Source organism: Sporothrix schenckii, assembly GCF_000961545.1.
Source record: "Sporothrix schenckii 1099-18 chromosome Unknown Cont44, whole genome shotgun sequence".
Taxonomy (NCBI): Eukaryota; Fungi; Ascomycota; class Sordariomycetes; order Ophiostomatales; family Ophiostomataceae; genus Sporothrix; species Sporothrix schenckii.
In genome coordinates this window covers 5438854-5458931 of record NW_015971145.1, presented here as the reverse complement: position 1 = coordinate 5458931, position 20078 = coordinate 5438854, and the positions used below count along the sequence as shown (strand labels likewise).

General features: G+C 55.2%; 5 protein-coding genes across 5 annotated transcripts; 2 read left to right on the top strand and 3 right to left on the bottom strand.

Moving 5' to 3' along the window:
• Window positions 1-4032: 4032 nt before the first annotated feature.
• On the bottom strand, window positions 4033-5020 carry SPSK_09572 (capping protein (actin filament) muscle Z-line, beta; the record flags this gene model as incomplete). The annotated part of the gene is made up of 2 exons (XM_016736144.1): window positions 4033-4879; window positions 4992-5020. 2 exons carry the CDS (start codon window positions 5018-5020, stop codon window positions 4033-4035), a joined length of 876 nt encoding a protein of 291 aa, XP_016588446.1.
• Window positions 5021-6053: 1033 nt separating this feature from the next.
• On the bottom strand, window positions 6054-9962 carry SPSK_08345 (mediator of RNA polymerase II transcription subunit 14; the record flags this gene model as incomplete). The annotated part of the gene is made up of 1 exon (XM_016734945.1): window positions 6054-9962. The coding sequence occupies one exon, from the start codon at window positions 9960-9962 to the stop codon at window positions 6054-6056; it is 3909 nt and encodes a 1302-aa protein (XP_016588445.1).
• A 2000-nt stretch (window positions 9963-11962) lies between these two features.
• SPSK_08785 (glucose-6-phosphate 1-dehydrogenase) lies at window positions 11963-13970 on the bottom strand (the record flags this gene model as incomplete). The annotated part of the gene is made up of 5 exons (XM_016735372.1): window positions 11963-12084; window positions 12160-13099; window positions 13180-13524; window positions 13776-13796; window positions 13902-13970. 5 exons carry the CDS (start codon window positions 13968-13970, stop codon window positions 11963-11965), a joined length of 1497 nt encoding a protein of 498 aa, XP_016588444.1.
• Window positions 13971-17181: 3211 nt separating this feature from the next.
• Window positions 17182-17436, top strand: SPSK_10172 (uncharacterized protein; the record flags this gene model as incomplete). Its single annotated transcript, XM_016736722.1, has 1 exon — window positions 17182-17436. One exon carries the CDS (start codon window positions 17182-17184, stop codon window positions 17434-17436), a length of 255 nt encoding a protein of 84 aa, XP_016588443.1.
• A 1585-nt stretch (window positions 17437-19021) lies between these two features.
• Window positions 19022-19518, top strand: SPSK_09943 (large subunit ribosomal protein L35Ae; the record flags this gene model as incomplete). Its single annotated transcript, XM_016736510.1, has 3 exons — window positions 19022-19050; window positions 19136-19231; window positions 19320-19518. 3 exons carry the CDS (start codon window positions 19022-19024, stop codon window positions 19516-19518), a joined length of 324 nt encoding a protein of 107 aa, XP_016588442.1.
• Between the last annotated feature and the right edge of the window lie 560 nt (window positions 19519-20078).

Genomic DNA, 20078 nt, shown 5'->3' with positions numbered 1-20078 from the left:
GAGAGAAAGGGGATAAGGCGGGTGGAAGCCCCGGAAGGAGTAAAGAAAAGACGGAGGGAGAGGTGAGGCACGAGGTGAAGGCAGGAGGCAAAACCGACGGGGGAAAGGAGGCCACTGGCATAAGGGCATGAGACGCTCGAGGGCTAAAATGGGAACAAGATACGGGGCAACATGTAGACGAGGGAAAACGACTGAATGCCCTTTCCAAACGGCTCCCAAACGGCGACATGCCTTTTTCCTCTTGGTCTGAGGCGCCATGCAGGGGAAGCAGGACAGACGTTGAAGGTCGTGGCCCTGGCCGAAGTCGCCGCCGTTGCCGCTGCAGACCAGGCCTGTTTGGTTACTTTTGTCTGTATGTGGGGACGCTTCTTCATGCAAATCTTACTGTGGTACTTTTCGCTCTGTTTGGCTTGACCAGGAGCAAGGACGAGATGGAGGGGAGGACACCGTCTGGGTTTCAAGCGCCCGTGTCAGGTCGAGATACACAGCATTCCTGTTCGTACTGTCATTCCACTCTGGGAGGTGCGTGACAGCATCTTCCGAAGATCCAGAACAAACACGGACATTAAAGGTGTAATTACGTCGTATGTGTCGGGGCATTTGCAAAGGTGAATCGTTGTTTTGATATGTGCGTACGACGTATGGAGAAATAGCAATACGACGTACGATGCCTTGGGAGTCGGCTCACAATCGGCTCCTGCCCATATTGACATTGTCTATATTGTCTAGAAAGAAGGCGGGCTGCTCCATGCGCTTGGAAGTTCCTGCATTGCTCCTTCCTTTTCATGTTTACGTCGGGCTTCTACTTCCTTCTCCGTAATCAGTATGAGCCTGTATTCACCCACCGCTCTTTCTGTTCGCACCACAGCGCCGTACCTTCCTTGCCGCCATCCCAGCCAGGCCTTCGTCCCCCAAATCCAAACTGCGTCCCTTCGAGCGTGATCGAGCTAGACTAGCGGCTTTGTAACAGATGACGGATGACGAACAGGCGACGACAGGGGACAGACCGGGGCTATTAAATGCGTCTCCACAAGCTAGAAGAGTGGAAGATGTAAATCGTATATCGACGAGAAAAGGAGAGGCCGATGGCGTGTGCGAAAACGGTTGATATGGTAGCGGCAGGTGAGGAAGGCGCAAAGCAACGAGATATTGATTTAGGAAGGCAGGCGATGTGGGAGAACACAAACACGCCTCCCACAGGAAAGTACGCCGTATTGCACCGTAGTACACTGTATGACAACATACTGCTGTCGTGTTTTCCTTTCTGTGCAAACTCCCATCGTGCTTGCCCCCTCTGGCAGCGTGCATATCCACGCGTGCCTTCCCTCTGCATTTCGGCCCCTTGCAGCATCGCGGCTGCCAACATGAACAGGTGGAGTTGGATGACTCTGCATGTTGTGTAAGTCGACCGTCCGCGTATCAGCGACACTTGTTTGCCTCCACCTGATCTCTCCGCGTCCTTTGCAACCAACGTCTCTTCACATCGTGCCTGTCTCGCATTCTCTGTCTCCGAAATTGCTTCCTATTTGATGGTGCCTCATGGGAAAGTGACAGTACAATTAAGACCTTTGTGTCACCTGCACACCATCTCATAGCCAAGAAATATTTTCTTTTCTTTTTTCTTTCTCTTTACTTCCTGCGAGTTGCCTCCACCAAACGGCGCTGGCTCTCCGCTTTGCTGCCCGCCATCTTGCCGACGGTACTCCGAACGTCGCCCCTTTCCTGTCCCTCACATGTGTACTGTGCACACGTAAAGAAGCCAGAAGCCCAGTCTGGCTCCCTGCATCTTTACCCACACCACCTCCACTCTGTCTTTAATTGCCTCTGGGCCTTCTAGAATACTTCCCTGCATCCCACTGCAACCTCCAGGCCAACACCAGTCATACCGCAGCATGCGTCCCGTTGATGATACGGCGCCAAACGAGACACAACATGCCGTCTCATCCCGTCTTCCTGTGCCATTCCCAGAACGGAACGAGGCGAAAGCAGAAGAAAGATTGCCGTGGCGGGCTCACAAAATGAAAATGAGACTGCAGGCGGAAGAATCGCCGACAGAGTAAAGTGGAGGCCAAAAAAAAAAAAAAAAAAAAAAAAAACGAATAAAAACGAATGCTTGCTCTACAACTTGCTCATCCGTCTGAGGTGGCACTCTATTGGGCAGTAAGGCACTCATCCCTCCCATGTATTACTCGTTTCAACGCTTCTAGAAGAGTCTGTTCTCGCTTCTCCCCTTGCACGTTTCAGAGTTGTGTTTCTTTATTGATATTGCGCAGCTTTACTTTTTTGTCTTTATTAGTCGTCTTTTGCCACCCGTTTGATTACTTGTCTGCGTGGAAAAGGGGCTGCGCGTCAACGAATCCGACGACGCAAAGACAAGACCCAGAAAACTTTCCATTCTGCAGCGGCAGGACGCGCACCGCGTGCATGCGAGCACGGCGCAGGGGCCTCCACGCCAGCACTAGCCTGCGAAGCGAAAATAACAGTCTGTGTGGGTGCATGTAGGATATGGAGTACTGCATGCGTTTCCGTATTCTTGTCTTCTTGTCAGACACGTGTTAAACGCTTGTCAAGCAAGCTCTTCGACACAGATGGGGGGAGGGATAATAATAATAAAAAATACATAAAAAAAGACAGATCATGATATCGCTGGTGGTCCCGGCGTTGGCGGAGATTTGTTTGGTGGGTCTAGCCAAGGCGTTGTGAGCCGTGGGCTTCGTGATACCACGCAGTGCAAGCAATACAGAGTATTGCTCCGCAGCTTGAATTTCAATAACCAGCCCGTCGACCCATGCGCCCCCAATGCAACGATACGTGACAAAAAAGGAAACTTGCGGCGCATCATACCAGCTAGAAGCCGAGATATTGGGGGCGACAACGTGGAAAACGTGGAAAACGTGGAAAATGTGGAAAATGTGGCGATGGCAGCCAGGATGTGAGTACATAGTGCTCTTCCTGTACTCCGTCGTTGTACATCGCATGGATATCTCGTGTGTGTATTTGCCGCCTCGTCACGTTGTGGCACCCTCGCTGTCATATTGTTGTACGTCTCTCACATAAATGCACGTCGGGTCTCGCCGAGAGGCTATGGGATCCGTCCTTTTGTATCTTGTCTTGTGGATGCATTTTCTCTTCTCGTTTCGCCTTCTTGATGGCGTCTCCGGTGTCCTTTGGCCTACATCGACTACCGGTCGTGTCATGTCCTGACATGATGGCCATGGCTCTTTGTTGTACGCCGCATCTCGTTACGACAAGTCTCTGACAAGGATGAGGAGCACGAGGTACATCTGATGGCAGTGCAGAAGGGCGAACGGGCCGCCTTGTGGCCTCACTTGCGCGCGCATTCTGGCGATTCGATAACTCAAAGGAGACAAGACCAGGCGGCCCGGGGAATGAAAGACGGGGGCGAAAGAAGGCAGAGAGAATATTCTTCAGCAGGGTCCAGGGTCCAGGGCCCAGAGCCCAGAAAGCGTCGTGGCCTGGCCGTGCTCCTTTCGATTCGAAATAATGATATTCGATGTTACATAGGGCATTTCAGACTGCGCTTCTTTCCATTGGGTCTCGGCCCACATGGAAATTACCGACCAGAAGGACATGGCATGTTTCCAGGCAACAGCCTTGCCAGTCCCAGTACCGGAGATGGAACTGGGGCCTGGCCATGTCCGTCCCATGGATACCGACCAGGGGAACACTTGCTTGGGCAAACCCAGGACAAAGGTAGAACGATCCGACGGTACAAACTGCTCCACAGATATGCTCCATATCAGTGTCAGCGCAACATCTCTCTGCCGGGCCCGACGCTCCCAAGAGTCGACCTGTTACCACACTCGCTGAATTTTCCTTCTCATCGTCGTATCTTCGTTTTGCATCCGAGTTGATTTCGTGGAGTCCGAATCTATCTGCAGTCGTAAACGCGGCCTGTTAATTGTATGGGAAGACACAATGCGCAGCACCCAAAAAAAAAAGTACCAAGTAGAATAAAAAAGGCCAACAAATCAAATACAAAGGTCATAAACAGGTCTCTCTTAAAAACACTCAACTCCGCCCCCGCACGCCGCTAATCATCTCGCGGTGCGTCTCGCGGTCCCGCTGGCCCTCGGACAGGCTGCCCACACTGCGCAGGTCGCCCACCACGTCCTTGGCCTTGCCAAAGTACACCTCCTGCAGCTGGTTGCGCATCTTGCTCTCCATGTCCTCGACCAGCCGCCCAATGTTGGCAATGTGGCTGGCATCGCCGTTGGACACGGGCAGGTCCTGCTCGAGCTGCCGCGTCATGTTGCCGCTCAGGTCGAGGTGGCCGTCGCCCGTCTCGAGGCTCAAAATGACCGTCGACGTCAGCCGGTAGTTGGTCGTGCGGCCGCGGTCAATGGCCTCAAACACGTGGATCGAGTCCCACACACCCGACGACGACGACGAAGAAGGCGAAGACGCCTTCTTCATCAGCACGACGCCCGCAAAGCCGTCGTCCAGGTTCCAAAAGTACACGCTCGACACGCCGCCCTCGTAGTACATGTCGCGGTACACGTCAAAGGCCTCATTCGCCTGGATCTCCATCTTGCGCACGCGCTCGCCCGGCACCGCACCCTCGCCCGCGCCCTCGCTGGCACCGCCCGCGCCAATGCCGCCGAGTCCTCCGCCGCCCGCCTTGTTCAGGCCGCCCTCCAGCGGCGGGTCAAACTGGTTCGACCATGGTGAGCGGTACGAGTCGCCGTCGCGGTTGTAGTCGCACAGCAGGTAGTCGCGGCCCGTCTGCTTGCAGCGGCGGACCGTCAGGGGCTGGTCAACTGACGACAGCAAGTCTTCCGTCAGGTCGGGCGCAAGCATGAGGATGTTGTTCAGGTGGTCGGTTGTGTGTTTAGGGTTAAGGCGGCGGAGGAGGTCACTGGTCGGTTAGCGACGAGGTTCGAAAGCTCGAGCGTCCACACGGCGCCGTCGGCCGCGACGTCAACAAACTGGGGCATTGACAGAACACATGAACGATCGATGCAACCTACAGAGCGGAATCAAACGGGTCGGCCGGCATCGTGGGCGGAGGGTCAAGGGCACACGCTGCCCCTGTGCACGAATATGAAGCTGTAGATGGATGACGGGAAGGACGTTAGATGGGATTGGGTGACAAACCCGACGGACTGGGGCGGTAGATGGCGACAAAGGGGGTCTGGTGAGGTTGGACAGTCGGAGAAGAGAGGGGAGTGTTTCGCCTGTATCGAGAGTGTCGCGGGCGGTGCCTTGGCGGGGGAAGCTCTTTTGCGGGGCATCACGTGCAACGACCTGGAATCCCTTAAACGTCACGTATGAAAGATTATTAGTGTGCAAAATGAGGTGAATAGCAACAGTGACGAGGTCTCTATTTATCTCTGCATTTACCTCAAAACATATACAGGGGACCTGTAAATACTCTTTGTTTTTGGTAACTTATTTATTTGTTATTTCTTATAAAGACGGTGGTTATTGGTGGCGTTCAGTTGTATTTTTATTTTTTATTATAAAAAAGAAGTCAACTCGAAATAAAAACGAAATAAAAAAAAAAGTAAAGCATCTTAGTCGAATATGAGAAGTTGTTTTGTGATTAAGACCACTCGTCTCCCTCCAACAGCCCGAACTGTGATTTTTACTTTTTATATTTGAATATTATCTCTGCCTTGCCTATCGTATTTACCACTTCTATGCCGTAATGTCCTTTTTGGCCCGTCCGGTGGTCCCATGCTATGAAAAAAAAAGAACAAAAAAAAGGTTGCTAGGAACTAACATACAGAAAGAATAAGAATAAAGGCGCATAAAAAGAAACAAACAAAAAGAGAAAGGACCGGCGCATGTTTTCCATCTCCTAGCCAGAGACGCAAACAATAAGAAATAGCAAATGTATCATGATGGTGAAAGCAAAAGGGCATTGGGGTATATCCGGGTGTGGTTAAGTGGTTTTTTTTTTTTCTGTAAACAAGAAACACTCGTCGTTCTCGCGTTTCTTCTCCCCCCTGTTCTCTTCCCCCCGAGCGCAAAGCTCAGAAGCTTCTTTGGTATCCCTGCAACCCCAGGCTCGTTCTACTATGGTGGTCCTACCCCATGCGGGCCGTCTGCGCTTGCGGGATGCCGCCGCTGGATCCGTTGCCGCCGCTGCCGCCGTTGTTCTGCTGTTGTGCCTGCGCCTGTGCCTGCGCCTGGGCCTGAGCCTGAGCCTGGGCCTGGGCCTGGGCTTGAGCCAATGCCTGCGCGCGTCGCTGCTGGGCTGCTGCATTGTTGCTGGCTGCCGCAAACGAGCCTGCCAGCAACTGCCGCACACCCTCGTCAATCTGCAGCAGACAGTCCTCGATGCCCGTGCTGCCGGTGTTGCGGGCCGGTTTGCCCGTTCCGCCGGCCGATGCCGATGCTGAGGCCGACTCTTCGGGGTTCTTTTCTGGGTACGGGCTGGCAACGGCGGCCGTCAACAGACCCTTCCAGCCCGGTCCGCTGCCGTCAAAGACACGCCGCACCACCTTGCCGAGGTCGTCGTCCGCCGACGCGGGTGCCGCATTGGCCAGGGCCGCGGGAACGGGGGCGCCCGTGCTCTCCGGCGAGTTGTTGTCGAGGCGCCGGATTTGCCACAAGAGTTCGCTGCGACGGTTCTTAAGGCGCAGCTCCAGAACCAGCACGCGCGGGCGCGCCGCACCGGGCGGCGGCGTCGGTGCGCCGGCGCTGGGCGGCGTAGGCGGAATCAGGAACCGCACGACGTACCAGTCGAGCGCGCGGGGGAAGATGCCCAGCATGCCCGCGTTGCGCATCACCAGGCCCTCCCAGGCATCTTCAATGCGGTCCAGCGCGCGATGCAGCGATAGTGTGGCGGTCAAGAAGAACGGCACAGCCGCAAACGTCGTCGGGTCGTTGGCGACATTGTTCAGAAAGTCGGCCACGCGCAGATGCGGGCATCCGCGCTCGAGCTGCAGCTGCACCTGGGCAGAGCTCGAAAGGTCGACAGAGACGTCCCACCGGCCGCAGCTATTGGCCGCCGCCGTAGCGGCCGCCACTGCCTCGGTCGTCAGGCTCTGCTTCTCCTCCAGCGACAGCGGGCTGCCAGGACCGACGCTGTACGAGAATACGAGCCGGCTCAGGGACACCGTCTGGATGTGCACGACGCGGCTCTCGCGACGGATGGCGTCGAGGAAGCCCACGAGGCGCTCAATGGACCGCAGGCGCCGCACAAGCGTGTCGATGACAGACTCACCAACCGCGGCACGCAGGTACAGGCAGAACTGGCCCGTGCGGGAGTTGAACGCCACGTCCTGGTCCGTTCGGCTGCTGTTGCCGAGAAGCCGGAACTTGCTGCGGTCGAGGACGGTCAGACGAGCCTCGGCCAGCACGCGGATGCGCCGGCGGCGCTCGCCGGCGGCACTGTTTGTCTCGTCGTCGCCGTCCATGTCGACACCGCGGAAGAGCAGCTGCAAGAAGTCGGAGGCCCACCAGCGCTGTGCTTGACCATGCCTTCCGCGGCTGTTCGTAGACGGTATCATAGAGCGGTTGTTGATGGTTGTCGTTGTGGTGGACGGCTGCGATCCCGTGATGGCAGCGGCGCCGGCCGACAACAGGTCGGACAGCCGGATGCTCATAGCTGGTAATTTGGCGCGCGACGGCAGGTAGGGGTTGATCACGCGCGTCGCCTGGGCCATCTTGCGCCGCTGCGACAACTCATGCGCGTCGGTGTATTGCGCCAAGACACCCGTCGCATAGATGGTGAGGTCCGAGAAGAAGGCGTCGTCGAGATCGGAGGGACTGGTTCCCATGGGAAGCAGCATCTGCATCACGATGCGCGCTGCGCTGGTCGCCGCGGGTCCTTGCTGCTGCTGGCCGGGACCCGGTAGACCCGATACCGGGGGTGGGGACGTCGGCTGCTCAGCCAGCTTGACGAGCCACCACCGGTCACCGCTGAGACTGAGACTCGCCAGGACGTGCCACTGGGGCGCCGCCCAGTCGGGTCGCTTGAGCCACAGGACTTGGTAGGAGTCGCGCAGGTTCAGTACCTGCCGCAGCTCGTCTGGCTTCACCAGGTGGCCGCCGCCGGGGCCTGTGTTTCGCACGACCTGCCAACCGAAGCTCTTGGCACGCCGCCCTAGGTCCTCCTGAGCCGCTAGGTTTCGGACGTTGTCGAGCATGACGAAGCCCTCCTCCACAGGGTCGCCGCCCGTCCCCGTGGACCCGCCACCCAACGAGCCGCCAGCCGCCGCCGCATTGATGCGCATTTCGCTGTGTGTTACGACTCGCGACTTCTGCGGCGAGAGCGAGAACAGGCCCGTTACGGGGTCGATGCGCACCCATATGCGGTCGCCGGCGTTTGTGAGCTGGATCTCGAGGAAGGAGGCGCTGGCGTCGGTGCGCGAGATGCGCAGGCGCATGGTGGCCAGGCGCTTTGCAAAGAGCGGCTTGGCCGCCAGTTTCGTGTGGATGCCGGTCAGGATGTGCTCGACGTGCAGTGCGACGATGTGCTGAAGGACGGTCTCGGCGCACAAGGTGACAGTGGCGGAGAGTGGTGTGCTGCCATCGTCATGGGTTTGGCCCTCGGCCGTCTCTTCGCTCTCCGCTGAGAGGGTAGTCAGGATGGCGCTGATCTGGCCGTCGCCCAGGTCCTTCACCTCCTTGTTGTCACGGAACCAGCGCAGTGTGAGCCGGCTGGTGATTTGCTCCTCGGGAAGGTCGGCGCTCGCAGCATCGCGTCCGCTGTGTACGCCAATGATAAACCAACTGCGAACCTCGGCGTTGTTGCTGCCAGTGGGGCCCGCAGCGGCGCCGCTGTTGTAGTGGTTGCCCCCACTGTGCCGCGACGTCCAGTACTGCACCGCAATGGCACGGTTCAGCTGTTCGGCGCGCACCGTATCGATCCACCGTCCGCGCGCCAGGTCCTTCACCTGCCGCCGCAGCTCGTTGATTTTGTGTGTCAGCACATACTCGTGCAGCATGCGGTAGCAGCCTGCGAGGCCTTCGAGCCCCAGCACGTTGTTCACGCGGTCTTCGAGGGCCTTGCGGAGGCTGGGTGTCAAATCGCGCGGTGCGGGCGTGAAAAGGAACCGCAGGTCGAGGAACCACAGCTGTTGGGAGAAGTCGTCGCTCGCCAGGGTCAGGTCGACCTCGAATTCGCCGGGGACCTTGAACGTGACGCGTCCCGAGGCGATCGAGTAGTAGTTGCGGAAGAAGTAGGGGATGGTGTCGTGGTCGTCGAGATTGAGGCGGAGAGAGAGCAGCGTGCTGATGTCGTCCAGCTTCTTGAGCTGCTCCTGGGCATTGAGCGGTGGTGGGGTGATAAAGCCAAGGTCGGGCATCCAGCCGGCGGAGCCTCGCGACAAGACGTGGAGGGCGGTCTTGAGGTCGGGACTCGGCACACGTGCGGCGTTCAGGTTGCGCTTGAGGTTGAGCATGGTGAACACCGCTTGCTCATAGCGGACAAGCTCTTCCTCAAACATGTGGTTCTCGAGGTCGATGAGCTTGCTGATCTGGCTGGCCTTCTTGCTCCATTCTGTGATGACAAGGGCCTTCACCCAGTTGGCATGCTCGCTGCGCGCAAAGTCGAGCAGGGCCTTCTTCTTCTCAATGTTCTCGATCGAGCCATCCTCGGTGCCCGGTGGCAGCGCGGGCGGGGTGCCTGATGCGCCGCCGCTTCCAGCAACCGGTTTCCGCGCCAGCTCGCGGATGAGATCCTGGAGGTTGTTGTGTGTTTTTTGGGCGAGTCGTTGCAGCAGGAAGCCGAGCGGCACGTAGTTGGTGGTGATGTGTTGAATTTGGTCGGGCAGGTCGTTCATCCTTGATGATTGTGAGGTTGTTGGTGTCTCGGTTGTTAATGGTTCCGCTCTTGTTGATGCGTCGCCATTGACCATTTTGTCTGCACCGCCGACATCGCCGTTGACACCGTTTGCCTTTCGGGGGGAGCTCAGTTTGGCGTCTCTATCGTGGTTTGTGTGCACGGCGCTGCCGTTCGGCGCGCCGTTCTCCATCGCAGCCGCCATCAGGAGAAGGGTGGCAGGTTGTGTGTTGCGCGAAAGAGATGAACAACGGAAAAGCAAACAAAAACGGTCGGCAAATGGGAGGGGCTGTAGTCGTTGCCCGGCACCGCGAGAGGCCAAGAATGGCTCTGCAAATGCGAGATCGTTCGCCTGAGCCAGGTGCTGAGTAAACGTGCGTCCGTTCCGTTGGATGCGCGAGTCGTGTCGTCGTTCAAGATCGAGTTTGTGATGAGATGTCTCGTGATGCGCGTTCAGCGATCGAATCAAGGACGATCGCCGCGTGACAGTATCGGGATGCGCGACGCGCGCCCGCCGGCCTGGAAAACGCGAAAGATGCAGAGAAAAGGGAAAACCGCTGATGGAAAAGACGCCCCCCAATCTCGATTTGGTTTCCGAGGGGGGAAGAGGCTGCGATTAGGGACTTTGCATGGCGGATCGTGGATCGAGCTTGTGGTTCGACGAGGACGAAACACGGGCAAACAGCGAGAGGGCGCAGGCGAACGTGAAGGAAGTACAGGCGGTTAGCGAGCCTCTGACAGACGCTGGAAGTCGGCTTCTGGTCGAGAAGAGATGTCGACGGACGAAGAAAGACAGAGACGTGGATGAAAGACAGTTGTGAAGTCCGTCGCGAGGGTTGTCGTCGAGAACAGATGGACAGGCGAAAAGCAAAGGGCCTGCGCAATCACAGCGTCGCACAAAGGAGAAAGAAGGACAAAGAGGCAAGGAGACCAGTGACAACGGGGTACGTGAGGTGTACAAACGTGCAACGGTCGAGTAGGAGTGCCGTTCGTTTGGCCAGTGCCGGTTGTTGTTTGGTTGGTTGTTTTCTGTTGGGTTTAGAGAAACGAGCGAATGGACGATTTAGGCCTGGACGAGGAGACTCGAGCGACAGTGGAAGGCGCTATTGACGAAAAGAGGCAAGAGAGAGACAGTGGAAGGAACAAGGGAACAACCCAGCCACAGGCGGCAGATTCACCTGGAGCAGACCCACTTTCACCCCCGAAAACCATGACATCCATGGATTTTAAGCTACAAATGGGCAGGAGGACGCCGCGACTGCCATCCGCGTCGCGGTATTACTGAGCCGGCGCTTGGCTGGGTGAAGTCACGTGCACATCACTTTATTACCATTCAGGCTGTTCACCAGCATCTCCGAGGCAACACTCCTACAAATGAGGAACGACAGTATCATTGACTTTGGAGCTGAGACTGGTAGAAGTTTATTTTCCTGGGGAAGTTAGTTTCCCGGGGAAGATTGCTTATCTCTACGTAGACATATGGAGATGTACGATGAAGGCAGGAAGAGGCATCGGGGCTCTTGAGGTACAGAACGACGACAACAGTGAGCTCCATGGCATTATTATTTTTCACCAGAAGACAAGAATTACGGTCACGATTATATAGTATTGTGAAAATGTGAGAAATTGAAACCAGCCGGATCCCATTGCTATAGCAGAAATAAAAGCAAGTAAAAAAAAAAGGCAATGTGTCTCCCCTCATAGTTCCCCCTTCGTTCACATGAAATCATAAACATGCAATTTCTTTTCTTTTCTTCTTTTAATCTTTGAATCCCCGTCTTCTATCACCTCTTTGAACTGTTGTCACGTCAGGCACGGGCCAAGACCAGCACCGCACCAGCGTTGACATGGACGTGTCTGTTCGTCTCCAACGGCTGATTCCATTTCTTCTTCTAAAAGACCAGGCGAGAAAGAGAAGGCGAAAGGACGAGAGGATAAGACGACAGAGGACAACAAGAGAACCAACTTGTAGTCCCCGTGCTGCCCCCACTATCCATCTGTTTCTTCAGTTTGTCCCTTTTTTCAACTGTTGTAACGATGGTTATTAAAACACATCCATTCCGAAGGGGCTTGGGACCATCCACAAGCGTCTCCGCGCATGTTGAACGGTCCGCAGCTCCATTGTCATAATCTGCCTCTTCCATGGCTCCTTCTTCTATCCCCACTCTACCAACTCGTCATCGATCGCGCCAGGGCATCGCCAACTTACAACTTGGTATTCGGCGGCTGGGCAGCCGACGTCGTAGGCCACTGGTAGCCCGCGTTGTCGGCAAACCGGTAGCCATAGGACGCGGTAAAGTCATCGAGAACGGCGGGACCACGAGAACCTGAGCGGTGTTAGTAGATGGTGTGACCAAGAGGCGCGGGTAGACAGGTTTAGGCAAGCCTGCTTTTATACATACCGTAGGCGTACTCCATAGGCACGATTTCCTTGTTGTCGTCGAGGTAGTGCAGCAGCGGCGTGAAGATTCTCCAGCTGGCGTCCAGCTCGTCGTCACGGACAAAGTTGGACTGGTCGCCACGGAGACAGTCCAGGATGAGCGACTCGTAGGCCTCAGGAATCTTAAGGTCCGAGAACCGGCGGCGGTAGGTCAGGTCCAGCTCGGTGGCGACGGTCTGCATGCTGAGACCGGGCAGCTTGGAGTTCATCTTGATGTAGACGCTCTCGTTGGGCTGGATGCGCATCACCAGCTCGTTACGCGGGATGTCTTTGAAGATGCCCGAGGTGACGTCCCTGAACTGTATCCGGATTTCCGTCTTCTGCTCGTTGAGGGCCTTGCCGGCCTTCATGATGAAGGGCACGCCATCCCACCGCTCGTTCTTAATGAAGGCGACGAGTGCACAGAAGGTGGGGCAGCGCGAGTCCTTGGGCACGGTGTCGTCCTCCTTGTACGAGGGCTTGGAGCCGTCCAGCGAGCGGCCGTACTGGCCGATGATAACGTTCTTAGGTTCGATCGCCGGCATGGCGCGCAGCACGCGGACCTTCTCGTCGCGGATGTCCTCGGCCGAGAAGGAGATGGGACGCTCCATGGCCAGCAGGGTCAGGACCTGCAGCAGATGGTTCTGCATGACGTCACGGACAATGCCGAACTCGTCAAAGTAGCCACCGCGGCCCTCGGTGCCGAAGGGCTCCTTGAAGGTGATCTGGACGTTGTCGATATGGTGGCGGTTCCAGGTGGCGCCGAGGAACGAGTTGGCAAAGCGCATAACGAGGATGTTCTTGACCATCTCCTTGCCGAGGTAGTGGTCAATACGAAACAGCTCCTTCTCGTTCCAATCGGGCTCGAGGGACTTTTGCAGCTCGCGGGAGCTGGCCAGATCCTTGCCGAACGGCTTCTCGACCTGTTGGAAGGAGTCGGTTAGTCGGTTGGCAACGCACTTTGTTTTTCCAGGACGGACACGGCAAAGACGGGAAGACGCACAATGACGCGGACAATGCCCTTCGTCGTGTAGCAGCAGCGCTTCAGGTGCTGCGAGACCATTGTGAAAACGCTGGGGGGGAGGGCCATGTAGAACAGGCGGTGGGCCTCCTTGAAGTCCTTCTCGAGGTCCTCGATGTGCGAGTTGAGGCGTTGGAAGGACTCATCCTGGTCGTACTGGCCAGAGATGTAGGTGCACCGGCTGCAGAAGTCGTCGAGCTGCTGCTCGGTCTCCTTGGTGGGGGTCTTGATGTACGAACGGATTCTCCGAATATACTCCTCGTGATCCATCTTTGTTCTAGCATAGCCGACGATCTTGATGTTCTTGGGAAGGAATTGGTTGCGGTACTACATTTCCAGGCGATCGGTGTTAGCTGCTAGCTGCGTCCGGGAGAAGAAGGCGGAGAAGGAGAAGGAGAAGGAGGAGGCGAAGGAGGTGGTGGCGGAAATGGGCACGGCGCCTTGCAAATTCAATTGCAAGGTATGAACGCCTACGCTCAAGGAGGGTGCAAAGTCGCATTTCGTGACAACGTTCTGCTTTTGTGGATGCGCTTGTGTGGTGGGAGTGGTGGAGCGTTAGAGCTGTTTTCGTCACTTACAAGACCGAAGAGGGCGGGATACTGTCATACTGTTAGCCGTCATGGAATAAAATGACACCGCAACCCAAGAACTATTTACGTGGAAAGAAATCGGGACTGTGGCAGGAATTACGCGGGGAAACATACTGTCTTCTTCTTCGCCAGATCACCAGAAGCACCAAGCACCACGATGGTGGTGTCGGCCTTCAGCTCCATCATGCTGGGACACGGTTAGCTGGATGGAACGCGCTGTAACTCTCTCTCTTTCTGTTTCTCTTATAGCCAGGTCGGAATGTCTCGTTACAATTCCCTTTGTCGCATCGTCGTTCCAGTCTTGTGAAGCTGCTTTTCCCTCGACTTTTATATGCCGGAAGCTTGGGAGAGCTCCTCCAGGCGGCCCAACGAGCGAATCGCCCACCGGGTATTCTGAATTGGGGGGTGGCAAACAAGGAGGGTAGTGAAAAAGGACGGAAACAAGCAGCAACGCGGGAAGCAAAAAGAGGTGAGGCGGGGTAGACAACAGAGTAACAGCAAAGTGAAAACGAGAGGCAGAAAGAGGCAGAGCGAGACCAAAGCGAGAGAGTTTGAGCCATTGAAAACAGCAACGGAAGCGGATATGGCGCCTCGTATGAAACAAATCGAAGGACAGAAAAAGTACATACCCTGTGTCGCTGGTGGGGGCGTCCATTGCGGCAGTTTGTCGATTTCTGAGATTGAGGGCGACGGAAAGCGATGAGCAGATGAGATAGTGGAAACCCAACGAATTCGAGCCAAAAAAGACTGAAAATGGGAAGAAAAGTCGACGACAGTGACGACGAAGATGAGAAAGGAGAAGGGAGAACAAATGCGGCGGCGGCGGCCTGGGGTGGACAGCTTCGATGCGCGCAAAAAATAAAAAAAATTATAGGCTGCGAGCTAATCGTCAAGCCGCAGGAGGATAAACCGTTGAGATGTCCGATGGGTGGAGGGGGGAATTGAACAGCAGAGTTGGAGAAGCTGCTGGATGATGCACTTTGGGGAATTGGCGAGAATGAAGCTCAAATCGAGAAGAACAAACAAATCAGGGTAAATAAGGTAAGAAAAAAAAGAGGGAAAGAAGGAAGGAGGGATCTAGGACAGCGAAGACAGAGAAGACAGACAAAGAGGGAAGGAGGGAGGGACAACAAACGGGTAATGCCAAACGTTTTGGGGAGGTCTAAAACGGTGATGATGCTGGGCAGGAGCGGCGACGGCGGAGAGGCGGCAGCGCGGGGCGGCTTGCACTGGGGACTAGGGAGGGGCGTGGTCTAGCATTTTGTTGACTGCACCTGTGGCGATGGGTAAATGAGCGCTGCAAGTGGGGGGAATGACGACGAGCTCGGAGTATTGGCGGGGGAAGCTACTGCCCTGTAGGCAAGATTCTGCCGCGCTACGACAGAGGTGCTTGTCGCTTTAGGGGTGTCCGTTTCGCTGGGGCAGGCAGGTGGTCCCTGTTACGCAACGGACAGGAGCTTACTCAGGCAGTGTCGCTCTTTCCTACGCAGAAATAGAGATGCACGCGCCGCATAACTCTAGCCCGCCAGGTTCTCCTCGCTGATGCGGAATTAGGAAGGCACGCTCTCTGTCAGTGTATTGTCGTTTTGGAGGACAGAAACCTGGGCGAGACAATGCCATCCGCGCCTTCCGTGACTCGTAGGATATACGGCGGCGGCGGTGGTTGTGGTGTGTAAGGTGCTTGCAGAGCCATACATGTAAATACTGCACAGGTCTTCCGTAAGTGTCAAGCAGGGCCCCTACTACTGGATGTACTGTATGCACCTGCCGTATTGCCTTTGTTCACAAATCATACAAAGCATCGGCCGTTGCTTTGTCACAGAGAAGGAGCAAACCAATGCGGCGATACGGGAGAACTGTGGAACTAAGACACATCCCTCACCATCCCAACTGAGCACCGATCCGCCTCGCTCTCCGTCTTCAGGCTTTCTTCTTCGTCAGTGGAGGATGAGTGACGCTCTCGAGTGTTGCCGACAAAGACCCGATTTCGCAGGGCGCTCGTTACGGGAGCCCCTCCACGGCCAATTGGTAAGCGCGGTGGGCGGCAAGGACAACGAGTGGTTCCCGTTTTCCTCGGAGTCAGTTTTACTAGATTTGTCGACAGCGGAGGTCGCAACGGGGGAAAAGGAATACAAATGACAAAATAGCCATGCGGAGTGCCTTTTCACTGGGCCACGCGTGTCAACGGCGGGCATCGGCTCCAAACAAAACACGAATAACTGTTTGTGGCTGTCGGCGGGATTTACTATAGGAATACAGGGCTCGAGGCGCCAGAGCAAAAGCCGACCGAAATGCTGGGAAAAGGAATGCAAGTTAATCTTACGTAGCTGTGTCGTTCTCTGCACTGGACACAGCAATGGCCGGAAATGCCAGCTTTCCGGTGCCTGGGATGAGGGGGGAAGGGAAGGCTGGCCTGTTCGTGCCTATTCTACCATTTAGCTCCAAAAAGTTGCTCTTCCGGGAGAGAATTGGTGGGAAATTACGAAGTAGCTGGGGGAAGGAAAGCTCCTCCTCTTGGCCCCATTTGGTCTGCTTGGATGTCGGCACATTCTGCTCCTAAGACCGAGGCCACATCGAGGAAGAGCTTGTCGCGGCTACACAGCGGATCCACAGGAATCAGAATGGACCGTGTGGTGTCTGACGGATGAGGACAGGATGCGGAATACAGTAATCTTGGGCTTGACGAGGCCGGGCGTGTGGCTACCTACGAAGTAAGTACGTGTGTTCGCACTGCTGCGCGCTCTGTGCGAGTTGGACACGTTCCTGGTGCAGAGGACGGTGCATCCATGTCACAAGGTTCGTCCGCCCTCCCCCAGCATCGGCCAGCATCTGTACCGCGTGCCTGTCCACGAGGGCCTGTCCACGAGGGTTGTCCGTTTGCTGCTTCTGGTGGTCCACGCACCACCGGGCCTCGTTTCCAATATGCAACTCCTGGGAAGCGCGCGGGCATACCAGTGTGGTCAATACTACGGAGCACAGGACATATCAGAGAGGCGCAAAAGTTGATTCAGACACCAATTCCATTCGTTTCGTGAGCTGCGGGGAAGCGACAGGTGGTGCTTCTACGAAAGAACTCGACAACCAAAAACGATGTCCGTCCATATTATGCCGTGGTAGTGGGGATTCTATTGTTACGCAAAAGAGCGGTAGCGACAGGGGACCTGGAATACGGTCGTCCGGTTGAATAGGAATAAATCCGGTCGGATTGGGCTACAAGTTCCGATGAAGACGGCGCCAAACAGAGCCGACAGAACCTGCCAATCGCAGTGAGAATTGGAACGTGGTGGCAGCGCGCAGCGGACAACTAGTTTGTCGTATAGCTTAGAACCTACTAAGCCCTTATCCACTAGGAAGTTATCTGCGCGCATCGTTCTCATCCATCTACATGACAAAGATGTCGCCTACCGCGACCAACTATGCTGTGGCACAAAGGAACGATGCAGCATGCAACGTGCATGTTGTACAATGCGCCACGGGTTCCATGCCTTGCCCTGAGAGCGCACTGGACAACAGCACAAAAAAGCATTACGGCGACATCTCCGCCGGGTCCGAAGATGGATCCAAGGCAAGCTGTGGCGTAAGCTCGGACTTTTCCAGCGGGTCGACGTTCGATGCTCTCTGTTTCGATCACATAACCGCCGGCTCGTAGCGAGCAACAGTCACAACGCTTGGCGTTCCAGAATCACAACTATCGCGTCTGCTCATCCTCGGACTGCTGCGTTTGTAGTCCTTCATTTACAATGCCATTCACCTAAGAAGCAACTGCACGCAGTTCAACTGCGTCATCAGCGACCGTCGAGGACGTGACGTTTTACTATCAGTAACTCAGGGCTGAATGACGTCGGCACCAGCAAATCGAAAGTGTCGGTGCAAAAACACAGAAGATGTTGAACATTGGGAGCGTGATCTGGCACGTGCAACTAAATTTCAGCCACATAATATGGCGCCACGCCTTCATTGCTCCGTATTTTGCACGCCCGTCCTTACTAATACTGTCACGTGCATGTGCGGGCATTGGCCAGCCCTCTTAGGGTTTGGAATTTCCGGGCTAAGTCGCTTTTGGACAGGGAGACAAATTTTTTTTTCATCGCTCTTGCCCGCCCAATGCCTGTGGTGTGTTGCCCTTGGTCCCACTCACCTGCCTTTGGTGTCCAAACGCAAAATATTCACAGAGTAGTGGCCCGCAATCCGAAAGCCTCACAAAGATATTCCTCCTTTCCTCTCTTCCCTTCTCCCGCAGCCAACTTTGAAATCGACAACACCCAACGCGGACGCGACGAAGTAAGAAGCCCTCTCTGTCTTTCGCACAAGACGAATATTAGATTGTTGCTTTTGCTCAATCTATTCCTCTCTCTTGTTTCTCGCCCAACAACAAACCTGCGAACAAAATCCATTAACAAAACTGTTTTGTTTTTTTGCCAGAACGAGACTTTTTTGGTCTTTCGACAACCCCCAACATCACACAAAATGCCTTCCGAGAGCGGTCACAGACGTGAGTGTTTTCTACCCTCTGGGACACGAGGAGAATCGAGTTGCCGAGACGACACTTTCTGCGCGGGCCACCGGCCATCCTCTTTTGCGAATCGTCATATCTGGCACACAATCTTGTCCGGCCACCTCGCCGTGAGCGGATGCGAACGAAAACGCGACCGTCTGCTTGCATTGGACGTCGTTTTTTGCTTGCTGTGTTGAATATGGAGATGGATTGTCGCCAGAACCGATTCGCAAAGAGGCGTGAAGAGTTCGACTTGGAATATGCGGATGAACATTGACTAACATGGCATTTTCTTTCGCAGTATATGTGAAGTAAGTTTATACAACGTTCACTCGGCAACGAAGGAGAAAGCCGAAGAAGACGAGGACAAGCGTGGGACATGGAGAGGGGTGGGCAGACGCATTTATTGTCGACAGGACATCAGCATCGCATCCGTATCCAAACCGAACACCAAAGATCAGAACAGCATTCAGGCACGCGAGACGGTACTTGTTATAGGACTCGCAGCAACCGACCGACTACGACGAGACCCAGAGACACTCTCATTTTAAAAGAGAGCGACGGCCGAGAGTGACACGTCTCTCAACAGACATTGGCCACGCACTGGTTTACAACCAACCGTTGTATATTACAGCATTGAGCAACACCACGACAACGTCCGTGCACGACGATTCTTGGACGACTGCGCTCAATGATTGCAAAACTGCAAAAAACGGACCGCCGACGGATTTCGGACTCGATGCTGATGCGACGGAGGTGGATGGCAAGGTTTTTGGGGGGTTCTTGGGATGACGCCTAATACGAATGATGATCGAGCACAAAACAAACATCGTATGCTAACAAATTTTCACAGGGGTCGCCACCTGAGCTACCAGCGTGGCCGTCATGTCGTCCACCCCAAGACCAGCCTGGTGAAGATTGAGGGTGTTGATGACACCGCTGCTGCCAAGTACGTTTTTGTCATCCCTGCGCAACGTTCTCCCAACAACCCACTCGAGACAAGCAAACCGTCCCGGCACTAACATACGGCTCTGTAGCTTCTACCTGGGCAAGAAGGTCGCGTACGTCTACAAGGCTCAGACCGAGAAGCGGGGAACCAAGATCCGGGTCATCTGGGGCAAGGTCACCCGGCCACACGGCAACTCGGGTGTCGTCCGCGCCAAGTTCGCCACCCCCCTCCCCGCCAGATCTTTCGGTGCTTCCGTCCGCATCATGCTGTACCCCTCTTCGATATAATTACTGGGAGCGTGCGCTATGATGGAGGGGACAGAGTTGCGTTGCGTTTAGGTTGAAGCATCCACAGTGACTGGGGAAAGGGGGGACGGGATGCAATATGCTAGGGCATAGCATTGGGCATTGTGTGGCGGTTCGTGTGTGGAGCGGGCCCGGGAACAAAACAAAAAAAGAGGTGTTGAGGGTTCGTTGTGTGCACGAGGGAATGGTGACGATATGATTTCGAAAACCACATTGGCGGGCTGTGTGAGGCAACGCATTTTGATTTTGTGTTTTGTCCTCCTCGCCCTCCCTCTCTCCCTCATGAGAGGCACCACTCTCGCTCCCGATCAGGACCCTCTTGTCTCTCTTCTCTCCCGGGACAGAGAGCAACGAAAAAAAAAGTGGCCGGAGATGGGACGGAGTTTTTTTTACTATGTTTCATGTTTCATTCTTCCTGGTTTGTCGAATGCGATGATTGCACATGGATTGGGAAACACAACAACACACACACAACACAATATACACAAACCAAAAAAAAAAGAAAAAATTACAATTTTCACAAGACCGAAAAAATCTTGTTG